Raw genomic sequence first — 13,750 nt, 5'->3', positions numbered from 1 at the left:
AACACCATTTTATGGGTAATGAAGGTAAAAACACTGAATGAGATGTATAACCCAGCATTAAAGACTTGAGTAAAGGGAGAACTAAACAGAAGAACCACATCTGCATATTCCATCTTGCCAATAAGCCAAGATTTTATCTGGAGCCAAGCTGTATCCAGAGCTATTTAAGAAGAGAGCCTGCAATGCAGCGTTTCAGGGACAAAAAAAGGAAATATCACTCCAAGTGTCTGGTACAGCCTCTCTCTCGTGCTGTAGGGGGTCTGCAGCCAGCTGTAGCGTGCCTCAGCGTGCAGAGCATTGCAGGGATGACTTCCAGGGGCTCTCAGTGAAGTGTTCTGGCAGCGATGGAGGAAAGATCAAGAGAAGCAAACGCAAGATTTCCTGGCTCAGAGATGACAATGACAGCCTACACTTCTCCACAGTCTGTGAACCTCAAAGAAGAAAAAAGTTATGAAGGATGGCACACTCACGCAGGGCATCCGTAGGAGCAGCTGATCAAAGTGATGATTAGGAACACTCAAGGCTGGGAAAAGGCCTCCCAGAGAGAATAGGAAATAATTGTTGTGTCAAACAAGACAGCTCATCCTTTTTGGTGCTGTGGGCCAGCTGGCAGTGAAATACCACTTGCACCAGCCACACTGAAAACAGAATTCGCCATCAGCCAGTCTCCCGGACCCTCAGCCCACACGGCGGTCACATCTCCCTTCCACACATGCAGGAAAACTGAACTGCTACGTTTCAGCACCTTCCTGGCATGCTCATTCTTCAACCCAGTTGCAAGCCGCGGTAGAAAAGGCAGTGGGACATACAGTATTGTCCTGGGGTTATCAGACAGGCACTCTGGGTTAAAAAAGGAATATTCTAAACTGACAAACACATGCAGAGCATGGCCTCATCTGCAGTTCCATCTGGTGCTTCTGCAGCATGGGACCAGTAACACCTTATTGTCCCTTTAAGTGACGTGCCAAGATGACTAATAAGCACCTGTACCACGTAGGAGCCATCATAACCGCTGTGCCCAGGCCTGCACTTGCTTGGGATGTTCAGTGCAAGGGACACTGAGGCTTAGATCCAGATTTGAAAGTTCAGTTCCAACCAAGCAAAGGAGCAGCTGCACCAACACAGGAACCACGAGTCACACAGTCTGCAGCTCTGTTCAGACAGGTTCTTTTTTAGCTGGCCACCTTAATGTACCCTGCAGGTGGGTTTATGTGTGAATAAAGAACCTTGAAAGATCAATGAGCCATTTCATAAATTATTTCCAACCTAAGTAACGAATTACACACTCGAGTAATATTCTTTGCTGTTTCTCTCACCTCCATCCTGAAACTTGCTCAGCCTTTCGAAGTATGATGATATAGGAACTTGAACAATGTCTAGAATTGCCAGCAGTGTCCGGGTCAGTCTGAGAAGCTCACTAAAACTATAAAAGCCAAAGTATATGAGGTTTCGAGCCAGATGTACCACCTATGAGAGAAAGAAATGAAAAATGAAGTATCAGCAACCTTGGTGGTATTCCGCTGTGCAATACGGTTGCATTTCACCCAGCAGCTTTCTGAGAGATCCAGGTCTAGAGTGCATTCAGATTAGTACAAATCTTCCCGCTGATTTAAATGGGCCTTGGACTAAGGCCGGTGACATCAAATGCTTTTCAGAGTTAGACAAAGTGATTGGTCAGGCAAATTACAACAGAGAGCAAAACTAACATGAGATTTAGGCAGGTGGGAAAGGATAGAATTGCATCTGGGAAAATATAGAAGTTCGAGAAGAAGAAAGAGTCCAGAAAACTGTGAAAAGAGGCAGCAGCTGCAGGGAAGACCGAAGTCAGAAGAAGAGTGAGACAGCTGTGCGAAGTCTGAACAAAGTTGATTTCAGATGACCAAAGGTAGGACCGGCAAAGTTTGGAAGGAAGAACTACAAAAGCTGTAAGTATTTCCTCTTTATTAACTGCTATTTGAATCTAGAAGATTTCAACCTATCTAAAGTTTCTGTCAGGAATTTCAAACAATATTTAGAACACAGGATTAGGTTATTCAGAGTATTTCTTTCAGCGTCACATCTTACACAGCGAATAGTACTTACACTTTAAAGAATCCCTGCATGCTAATTCAGTCATGTGGAAAGAAAGGTCATGTGGCCATTCACCCACACACATACCCCTCCCTCCTGCCACTGAAATGCAACCATCACAGAAGGAAAGAAAAACGCAGCTCTTTGACACCAGCCAGTATGTTTTTCTGCAGTAACAGTCACCATCAAAACCACCGGAATTAGGAACTGCTGCTTCTTTGGGACATTTCACAGTGACATTTGTTCTGCAACTATATTTTGAAAGAGCCTGTGTCAATTTAGCTAAAATGAGAATGAATAGAGTAAGTAGGATGCAGATAGCTGAGAAGTACCTCAAATGTAAGTTTGTTTTTCTCCTTGTCTCCAAAAGGAAAGGGCTGGTTTACAACTTCTTTCAAGTACTCTTCCACAAATTCCATAGTGAGTGCAAACTTCCTCTTCATTTCGTTTCTTGAAGAGTCTGTGAAAGAATCATACCTACAATACAAGGCACAGAAGGAAGGAAAATTAAACACCTCCAATATCAGGATGAGCTGTCATTACATTAAAAACAAACCAATCACAACGCTGTAAAACTACTGCCAGTTCTCTGGAGGAGAAGGGGTAGAGCTCAGCTGATTCTACGTAGATACGCAAAGAGGATGCACAAACCTCCCCTCCAAGAGTACCAGTAAGGGCTGCAGTGAACGGGAATAAGAGACAGGGAAATGCTATTGTTGTGGTGGTAGCATTCAGAGCTTGCCGTGGCAGTTCAATAATCCCAATAAGCTGTCCTCTCTGCCAGAGTTTACTACTTCTGCAAGGAAGACGGCAGAAAGCAGCTTGGAACAGACAACCTCCTCCTTTGCACCACTGATTTTTCGCTTACGTCAAAACAGTCCTCCTCTTCACTAACAGAAGCAATGCTGCCTGCTGCACTGCTGTACTTCTTCCTCTGTTTCTACAGCCAGAGAGCCCCTGTCGGGGTCTAGCCCAATGGTGCTGCTCCATCAAATCCATTATGTCAGAGAAGGTTTCCACTGAAATCAATGGGCCCTTCTCCCACACTTAACACGTGCCTAAGTACTCGGCTGGATGGAGGCCAAAGCCTCTGCAAACTGTTTCTGGGGCAACAGCTGTACCTAACTGTGAATTCTGGCTTTCCAACTGTGGCTTTCGGTTGAGCTTGAAGCATAAAACCGACTTCCAGCCTAGCAAACGTGTTATGTTAGACACTATTAGATTACTTCAAGTTCAGTTGGTCTGAGGAAAGGTCATTCCATCTTTCCCCAGCTTGTTCCCTGTAAGAACACCACGAAAAATTAAATTGAAATATTTCCATTTAAAACTATCCACAAAAGTTACCAAGATTAACAATCATTAATAGCTCTGTGTTCTGCAACAGATTACCTTTTCACATCCAAGTTGTGTTGACATTACACATCTACAACCATTTTGTTCTGAGACGAACCCCTAAAAATGCTTTTGCACTTTAGTTTGCAACACTTTCAACTCACTCGTGAATTGTGATCTTGGTAGGAATTTCAGTCCACAGCCTGGCGTATCTGACAGGTACCACAGATTCCTGAGGATCTCTGTCCACATGCATGTGCAGCATCAGCCGACAAAAAGAAGCCCGGAGGTCGTAAGGGAGGCTTTCATCAGACATACAGCGGAGGATCAAGTCCACTGAGAGCTGTGCAGAAATCTGGTTGATGGCTAGATACTGGCGGTCCAGGCACATTCTTGCAAAGAGGTTAAGTTGGTACCTTCAAGAAAAATAACATATTTCCAACCGATTTCTTCAAATCCGATGAAACAACATACTTCAGAATCTCACTTTGCAAGCCTAATGTCAGCCTTTCTGATGTCAATGCTAAAAATGACAAGAGTGACTTTGCTAACCAAGGGGCCAACTTGTCACTAGAAATGCTGATGTCAGGCTCCAGCCCCCATGAAGACTGGGGTCCCGTTGAAACTCAAGGGAAGCATTGTTCAACGGAAGGCTGAAGCATTTGGACTGTTGGTTCTCAGTCTGTGTAAGATACTGTTCCCTGATCCCATCTCCCCTCTAACCCTCAGGATGCTCATGACACTCCTCCCTCAGAGCATGCCCTGCTTCCAGAGCAGCACAACCTAAAACTGTAGCCCAGTAAATAAAAGACAGGAGGTGAAACGACAAAAAGACACAAAGAGCTGTCAGGAGCAAAGGAAACAAGGTTTAATTGGAATAGACAGCAGAGAGTGCAATGCTCCTGCAGGAAAAACTCGAAACAAGCTTTTAATCCCGGTTTCTGGCATGGTATTTTAATCCCAGTTTCATTTTTTTATATTAGCTAAGGATCCAGATAAGAACAGCACCAGGCCCTTTGGAGAGTTTACATTTTCTTCCATCTGAATAAGCAGTTTTACCTGTAGTAGGTAAGGACTTCTAAATCAGCTTTTGTGCCCTCCTTCGCCTCCTGAGCCAGATGCCTGATGGCTTTGCCATGAGGTTCCTTGTTACTGTCAATCCAGTAAAGCCACACTTCCTCTTCATCAATGTCATCCGAGATGACTGGGCATTCCAAGGGATTGTCCATTTGCGTTGAAACCAGCCTGCAAACAGAAATCATTCACAAAGGAGCCACCAGCAAGCTGCTACGAAGGTAACAGAGCAGATAACGAAAAGGTCTGTTCCCATTATGGATGCTCACTTGGTCTGAATGAGAATGTCAGCATTGCCCGGGCTCAGCATAAACTTGCAGATGAGTTCCTGAGTTACCGGTATCGCGGTGGTGTTAGATACACACAGGTCGGATAGATAATCCAAGAATCTGCAGTCAAAAATACACAGGTGCAACAGAACATGAGATTTAACATACTGCACAGAGACACTGCAGCAGCAATCTCCATCAGCCATCACTAATGTGCTCGAGAGAGAACACGTGACTAGATTTCCATGAAGTTCTTCCCGGAGAGGGTGGGGAGGCACTGGGACAGGTTGCCCAGAGAAGCTGTGGATGCCCCATCCCTGGAAGTGTCCAAGGCCAGGCTGGATGAGGCTTGGAGCAACCTGGTCTAGTGGAAGGTGGCCCTGCCCATGGCAGGGGGGTTCGAACTGGATGATCTTTAAGGTCCCTTCCAACCCAAACCATTCCGTGATTCTGTGATTTATCAACATACAATCTTTGCCAATTCATATGAGCAGGCACAGAATGTATACTCCACATCCTTAGAAATCCAGATGAAAAATCTGACCATCTACTATCTGCCATTCAAGGATCCCACAGTTTGAACCTCTACAGGTCACCATCCTAACGGAGGGAATCGGAGAATCATTTCTGCATTACCACAGACCATGCTCCCCACAGAAGCCTGGGAACTGGAAGAAAAGCGTTTTAGGGTACCCTTCGGAACAATTTTACCCATCGCTGGAATGAAAGCTTTGTGGCAACAGGTCATTAACACTGCACAGCAATATTGCATCAAAAGCATAAAAGGACATAATTACACAGAATTCTGGGTGAGTTACCTTGTTGGGGCTGAAACCTGGAAAATTTCAGAGCTCTCGTGTTTGAGAGCATACTACCACCATTCTTGCTCACACAAAGCAGTGCTGCAGAAGGCTACAAGACTCTCCAAAATAAGTGCCTTTACCGCTCAAATTGCACCATCCTGGCAAGGTGTATTTTTCAAACATTTATTGCTCTCAGACTTCAGCCTTGAAGAAGTGAATGTACATTTTTAACGCACAGCAACTGCACAGTTTAGTGATGCACCAATACTGTGACATCCTCCACCAGGAAGTGGCTTCAGATTGTCCATCAGCACTAAGAAGGAGCAGATCTCATGTGGTTTCCTCCTAGTACTGACCAAACCTGACGCAGTTTAGCGTGGGAAAGGCCATGAGATTACAGAGGGAGGCAAAACGGCTGCAGACAAATGGAGAACAATGGAAGCAGCGAAGCACCAGGGCCGTGAGCCATACCCTTAATTGCCAAAAGAAAAACAGTATGCACAATTACAGAGGACATTATTTGGACTTCAGTAGGTAAATTTCTTATATTTGTAGGTAAATTTCTTATATTTGTATTACTTTGGTAATTTTACAACTGAAAAGTCAATGAAAAAAAAGATAGACTTTTCCATTTTTAAAAAAAGTCCATTTATTTTATATTCTGACCTAAAGCTAATAAAAAAAAATTCCAACTGAGTGAAGTTCAAGGCCAGAATTTTTCATTTGGCACAAGATCTAGTCTAGGACATATGTTCACTGGGATCTTCACTGCCTTAGGCCCCTTTCAAGTCTGACCCGGAATCAGAACATGCAGGAAAACTGATATTAATGAAAGCTTAGAAAAATTGACATCTGTGTAATTTGCACCAAGGTTATCAGCAGGGGAACCAACAAAAGTGGCAGTTTCACAGAGGAGCTTCAGAAATTAAAATTTCTGCTTGTTTCTCTTTGTCTCAATCTGAACTAACCCCAGATTCTTTAAATTGCCCTGTAAAGTATAAAGCTTCTTATCAGTAAGTTTTAGTTCTGAAATGCAAACCCTGAGAAGTACAGGTAGTTCTGATATTTTCTAGCGTGACGCTGCACATGTGGGATTGTTGTCTGCCAAGTCAAAAATAAAACCAAGCTGGGAGAAAGAGACAACAGAACTATGAATAGCAGGCAGATTCACAGCTACTGCACATACAGAAGCCTATCAATACAAAACAAGAATGTTAGGTGGATCACTTCAAACCTCGGCTCTCGATTTCTCCGGAGTAAATTAACAAACGTCTCTATTTCCTTAGCTGTGATGTGTTTCTCTAGCAGTTTTCTGTTGTTGTGCAACAAAGCTGTGATGGTGTCTTCTGCCAGAATATCATAACCAATCTGGGACTGCATGACGCAGAAGTTCTTAGCAATATATTCCTGAAAAAAAATGAAAATTCCCATGATGACCTGTTAAAGCAGCAATGTTTTTCTTTCAGAACCAGAAGCCTCCGGCTCAATTAGCAATCAAAATAACCCGCAAAACTTTCCCCCTTGAACTGACCTGAGCAAAAGAACATCTGAAATATGTACCCCAAGAAACAGATTCAATATTAGGGATTAAGAACTCTTATTCTTCCATAGACAAAGGAGTAAGTCTATGAAAACATATAAAAATTTCACAAAAGGGCAACCATTCTTTTAAAAAGGAAAATCCGAAAGGTTTTCATAACATTTAAGCAGCTTTCTTTCCTGAGTCTTCCCTCCTTCCTCCCTTTCCCTCCCCCCAAGACAGAAATATTTCTGCAAAGCATTAGAAAGAAAACAAGCCACATAGAGCAGTTCAATCTTTTCTCTCTAGTCCCTGTGAAGTCAGTGCAGTTTTCCCTGCTGCAATGTGCAAAGAAAGCACTCGACACCACGTTCTGAAATACTTCTTGCTCACAGGGAGTCTCCAGCAGTGGGAAATCAGGCTACCTGACGGAATAACCCCTGGTCTGATTCACTGTCACCCCTCTACAAATGTTTAAGCAAGAGAAACAGACAGCTTTGCAGACTTTCCACTTTATAATGCGGAGTCCAAGAGCATAATTTTAATAACTCAGGCATGAAGCAGTGGAGCCCAATCTCAGTCTGAGCCCGGGGACGTATAAGGCGAACAGATGATGCTCAATTCATATACAAACACCTTTATAGCAAAAAACACCCTTCCTCAGCATGAGGCAGTATATGACAGTGACTTCTTACTGCTAACCTACACAAGAACCCAGTCCTTTCACCATTCCCACTGAATCCCACTTAGAAGTGCAGAGAGCAATGTCAAGCCCAGGATACATAATTATAGAAATCAGGAGGAAAATTATCTTGAATACCACTGACCTGGTTCTTCCTGTAGTCCTGTTGGGAATGCCTGAGAACTCTGTAACATAACCTTAACATGTACTTGTACGGAGCATATCTCTGGTCACCTAGGTCTTCAAGCCTCAGCATGGATCCTTCGCCTTTGTCCTTAAAAGGAGCTTTGAGGATGCCGAATATCTGCTCAAAATAAAAATCACTGGGGATGAAAACCAAACCCAGATTTTTGCTTCACTAATAGCAGTCAAGGGACATGTCCTCGGAGAGGATCAGCACAAGGGCCTGATCGACCAAAGTCAGAAGGGAATTACTGCACTTACCTATGGATAAGTAAACACAAGTGGGGGCACAGCTCAGAGATTACAGCTTTTTGTGTTTAGCTGTACATTTCCCACCAGCTTGGTTGACAGTGCTTTCTCTTTACTGCTAACAGTGTTTAAAATTGGGGATAAATGCCTTAGCTTTGGATAAATTAAGGATGAAAAAGGAGAACAATACTGGCTACTGTCCAATTACATCTTTTTCACCTTTTTTTTTTCCATTTCAGTAGGCTATTTAAAGACAATATTAATGTTTATTTGCTTCCAGTCAGACCTCATACAAAGTCACACATCCATATGGGCTCCGAATTCTTCCTATACAGGGAGTACTCACAGGACTGGGACCACATTCCAAGCTTGTTTCAAATTTCATCAACAATCAGCTATCAAATGTAGTCTTAAAAGTCACCGGGATCACATGAAATAAACAGCCATCAGACATGGCCCTTTGTGCTTCTCTCCGGTTCAGACACAAACCAACACGGCATAAGCCAAGTTACCTAAACATATCCTACAACCAGTTTGTAAGTACAAGCAAGTCATTAATACGGCAGGACGTACCTGAGCCAGTATGTTTTGTTCCCTCATTAATTTTTGTCGTTCCCGGTTTGGCTTGGTAATGACCACATCCAAAACTTCCTGCCCGTTATTAGGCACATCGGCAACAAAGAAAATGAGATCTTCCAGTAACTTGGTTACAAACCTAGAATGAATAGACAAATCATTATTATATGCAGTCATTCAACACTTGCTGGGATTCATTAAGACAGAAAATCACTTCTCAGCACAAGCTTTATCTAGCACAATGGAACTTCAATCACTGCAAAGTTAAGTTTGACATGCCCGTTATTAGGCACATCGGCAACAAAGAAAATGAGATCTTCCAGTAACTTGGTTACAAACCTAGAATGAATAGACAAATCATTATTATATGCAGTCATTCAACACTTGCTGGGATTCATTAAGACAGAAAATCACTTCTCAGCACAAGCTTTATCTAGCACAATGGAACTTCAATCACTGCAAAGTTAAGTTTGACATGTACTTACGGAGACCTTGGTTTCAGCAGAGACTTAAATCCATCACAGGGATGTTTACCAAGGTATTAAACAACCACCAGAGGGGAAAAGGGAGAAAAATACAGAATGCAGGATTGATGCAGAGTGTTCAGAAATCCAAAATCTATACCAGCTGGCCTCCAGGTCCAGGAACAACAGAAGGACACTGTTACACAGCCTAGCAAGGACTTTTATACTTCATCATGGACATGGGTCCATGAAACAAGATGATGCACTCCCTAGAGGAATAAAAACATTCTGCCACTAGACTATTTCCCTACTGACCCAAGGAACTATTGAAAAATTACTATATTTGTTTCACTGTTTGCTACACAAAAGGAGGTTTGGCAGAAGCAAGTGCTGAAAAGGACAGAGTAGTAATTCCTTCTCCCCTACCTTTAGAGAAATGCAAAAGGAAGGTGGTCACTGCCTTCTTGTTACCAACATACCTCACCAGGAACGCACGAAGAGGAGTATAGATGCCCACAGATTCCAGTGGATCTCCCTTAAAGGAACTTGCAACCTTTTACAAACAAAACCCAGCGTGTCTCCTACCCTGGGGAAGCATCACCTGAATTTGGACATCATTAGTCAATAATTACTAACCCTGCAGGCATGCCATGAAAGCGGCAGGAAGATGCCCAGTAGATTTTCAAAGTCAGCTCTGAGGGGCAGGCACAAAGCTTCCCTGACCCACAACAGGCCTGGGCTGTTCAGCTCAACCCTCTGAGTGAGCTCGAGCTTGACAAGTCTCAGCCCAACGGTGGGGAACAGCAAGGTCCCCACCCCACAGTAAAAGAAGAAAAGGCAGATGTAGGATGCAGCAACTAGAAATAAACTTTTGGGACTCCCTACTTATCTAAACTGGAAGGTGACAAGGCAGGGAAAAGAGGTGGGTTTTCTCCCCAAAGGAAATAACAGGAACAAACAAATAATGGCAGTATTCCAAAAGCAGTCTGAAATGTTTTACACGCGTGTTGTACCAATCTGCCAACATCAAGCCTTGACGACAGTGAGTTGTGGTGACACAGCAGTGCAAGGTTGAGACAGGGACGTCACACCTTAATTATGTCGTCTCCCTCCCTGCTTCAGCTCAATCATGAAATGGCCCATCAGGTTTTCAAGGCTGAGTACCAACACCCAGACCATTACAGATCTGCCTGCTACGATAAATCCTCCACCTGAGAGAAAACCATCTGGTCTAATTGCTACTGACAACCGACAGCGAAAATTCAGCTTTATCACCAAGAATTAACATTTTCAGCAAAAAGCTGTATGTGATGCACGGTGGAACAGAAGTTACAAATTAACACTGCCAGAGATGCTGTCTAATATTCAGTTTAACCACAGACAGCTAAAAACAAATTGCGAACCACATCACTGGCAGTGGGATATATTTGGCTAGGACGTACAACAGAATCTCTTAATTCAAGGGCGGGTGTGAACACAAGAAGGGCTGTTTATCCCCATTTTACAGACGAGTTACACAGACCACCCGGAGGTGCAGCAAGGATGCTCTGACAAAGGTGGAATCTGAGACCTCATTGCAGCTTTCCAGTATCTGAAGGGGGCTACAAGGGTGCTGGGAGAGGACTTTTTACAAGAGCCTGTAGTGACAGGACAAGGGGTAATGGGTACAAATTGAAATCAGGGAGGTTTAGATTAGATGTCAGGAAGAAATTCTTCACAGAGAGGGTGGTGAGGCACTGGGACAGGTTGCCCAGAGATGTGGATGCCCCATCCCTGGAAGTGTCCAAGGCCAGGCTGGATGAGGCTTGGAGCACCCTGGTCTAGTGGAAGGTGTCCCTGCCCATGGCAGGGGAGTTGGAACTGGATGGGCTCTAAGGTCCCTTCCAACCCAAACTGTTCCGTGATTCTATGATTCTATGATCCCAGGCTGGCATGCTCGGCACTGAAGTGTCCTCTCCCAGTCGCCCCTGTGTCCACACGGATGTTACTAACGTACCCTCTACTGTGATGCCACGATGTCATGAGCAACCAAACACCAATTTAGGAGAGAAAAAAAAGAAAATTGACCAACCTCCTTTCATTCTGGGTTATTGTTCCATTCTCCAGCTTTTTAACAGTTGATGCTAGAACCTTGTTTGCGTCGTTGGCAAAGTCCAGGTCTCTGACCTCAGACAGAGGAACCGATACAATAGCAAAAGCTTCCTTGTCCTCTTTTGTTTGGCATGTCCCAATCTGCAATGGGTTTTCGTTTAAAATGGGTAAGCAACGGTCTTACCTTTATCCTAATTATTATGCACCTTTTATACGTTAGAAGTGAGATCACCAGTAGAGAACTTCAGGAACAAGTTTGGGATTTCAGCCCCAAGATAGATATGTTTACCTTTAACATCACAGGCCTCTCTTCATCAGTGTCTATTGGAATGCTGGTACTAGTGACCCAGGTGTTAGTGCACAAATGCCTCAGCCGGACGTAGGAGTTCCTAAAGGAGAACAAAGCAAACAATAGGTTAGATGGATCGGTCCTGAGCTAAAGTGGGCACGGTGGGACGCAATGCAACACATGGCCATGATGTGAGATTTGAGGGCGTGAGTCACGCCAGCCACTCGTAACAAAAGGGCAAGGGAGACCCAAAAGTGCAGTACCCTTCTCCCTTGTCTCCTCCTTTCCCAGCCAGAACAGAGCTCCAACAAGAACAAACAGCATCTTGGGATTATGCCGAAAGCTAGTTTTAAGTATTTATATAAGCCTAGGAGTAAAGTATTCCTTAAAGAAAAAAAAAATTAAAACGAAGGTTTTATAAAATCCCACGTGAATAGAAAAACATTTCATGAATAAACCCAATTCTTTTCATATTATTTTTTTCAGCAAAGTAACGAACCCTTTCAACCTGTCACAGCACAAAAGCCAGAAAGTAAAATTGACCACGGTTTCACAGCTTCACCATTATGAACTGCAAACCCTTGGTTCCAGGGAGCAAGCATTTACAGTACCAGTTTGCAACTGAAAATCAAGTGAACAAAGAGCAGACATGAGATTCTCCTAAATTCTTTCCATATGATAATCTGTGGTATTATCAAAAAGCAGAGCTGAGAAATCAATTACAATTTTTACGCTGAATTCTATTTTTTAAATATATTCACTGTGGTCTTCATTCACGCTCTCCCTTTCATGCTGATGGGCTTTGAGCACTGAAGTAAGCAAATTATCTGGCAAAAGTTAGCATAGCAAATGCACTTCAAAGCCGCATACATCAGTATTTGTGGGTAACCAGCTTTAAAATCCACCCCCATAACAGCTAGCCCCAAGTGTCTGCGTGCCCATTCAATCACAGCCAACACCGTGTGACTTCTCTAGCCAATCTCCGCTAAGCAACGCAGTTGAAATTTCAAATATTCACAATTAAAACCCACAAGCCACTTGCTGAAGTCATTTGAATAACAAATGCGTTCGGCGGCATCGTGATCTGTCAGGGAAACAGAAGCCCAGTTCACCAAACACGTTAGTGTGCTGGGAAAATTCAGTTAGATCTATTAGCAGTACAGTTTTTTCAAACAGGGCTCAAATTCTGTCCGTATAGAGACGTGCCATATTTAGCCCATTATTTTTCTCTTCACAGACTCTATTTAAGTGTCACTTGGTTTACCTTTATAATTATTTTACCCAGTCACAGCGGCAGTATCATGTTTTATACATCCCTTGTTTATCCATGAACACTCCTCAAATTTTAACTGAAGGATAATACTTGCTCGTGTTTGATTTTCTTCCGCTTTACTCACCAGCATAACGCTAGGAAGAAGCCCTGTCAGTGCAGCACTACTTTTTGCCCTTTCCCTCTCCCCCCTTTTCTTTTTTTATACCTCGGAACCAGGCAATCAGCTCTCTGAAGAGTGGTGGCATCCAGTTCAAAGAGAGATGCGATGTCATTTCCATGTGGCACAGAGACCAAAGTATACATAATCTTCTCCCCTGCCTGGCGTTTCTTCTTTGAAGCAGGAAGGTCGCCGTCTCTCTGCTGATTAGGCACAAGGGTTATTTGCTTGCATCAGGGCCCATTAGAAATTCTCCAATTACCTCATGGACAAGTAATACATCTGAATTGTACTTTCTGGGTGTTTTTTTTTTTTTTACACGCTGGTAAGAATGCACCATGACGGGCTTTGGAGCGTGTAACACAAAGGATGCACTTTGCCCCAGGCGCATGGGGTCTCAGACAGTCATTATAACGCCAGCAGGTCACAAGCTACGGAGAGACTCAGTGCTGTATACATTATTACGTGACACCTACAACTTCAAAAAACCTGCAGCCGTTGCAGACCCTTCACTCCCACCAGATGTAACTACACCGGGCTGGTTGGGAAACGGCCAAAGGTAAAAGAAGAGAACTCATGAAAATTGTATTTTTTTTTTAAAAAGGGGAAAGCAGATTAAAAAAGTAAACCATTTGCCTAATTCCACTGTTGTTTTATTTAGATTTGCTCGGGTTTTTTTTCCTCTTGCATGGTCAGAATCACAGCAGCACACTCCAACA

At 43.4% G+C, this 13,750-nt stretch overlaps 1 protein-coding gene across 1 annotated transcript; it reads right to left on the bottom strand.

The window, feature by feature from the left end:
- Positions 1 to 1,316: 1,316 nt before the first annotated feature.
- Positions 1,317 to 13,371, bottom strand: LOC104505225 (inositol 1,4,5-trisphosphate receptor type 2-like; the record flags this gene model as incomplete). Its single annotated transcript, XM_010150401.1, has 12 exons — positions 13,351 to 13,371; positions 13,080 to 13,234; positions 11,602 to 11,701; positions 11,293 to 11,453; positions 8,755 to 8,896; positions 7,895 to 8,053; positions 6,783 to 6,955; positions 4,746 to 4,865; positions 4,462 to 4,647; positions 3,567 to 3,818; positions 2,403 to 2,547; positions 1,317 to 1,467 (listed from the first exon to the last, which is right to left on the bottom strand). Coding segments are annotated over exons 1-12 (1,765 nt in total), but the record flags the coding sequence as incomplete, so codon positions are not given.
- Positions 13,372 to 13,750: the final 379 nt, after the last annotated feature.

This window comes from Eurypyga helias, unplaced genomic scaffold (assembly GCF_000690775.1).
Source record: "Eurypyga helias isolate BGI_N326 unplaced genomic scaffold, ASM69077v1 scaffold33660, whole genome shotgun sequence".
Taxonomy (NCBI): domain Eukaryota; kingdom Metazoa; phylum Chordata; class Aves; order Eurypygiformes; family Eurypygidae; genus Eurypyga; species Eurypyga helias.
This window is presented reverse-complemented; position numbering and strand designations above follow the sequence as displayed.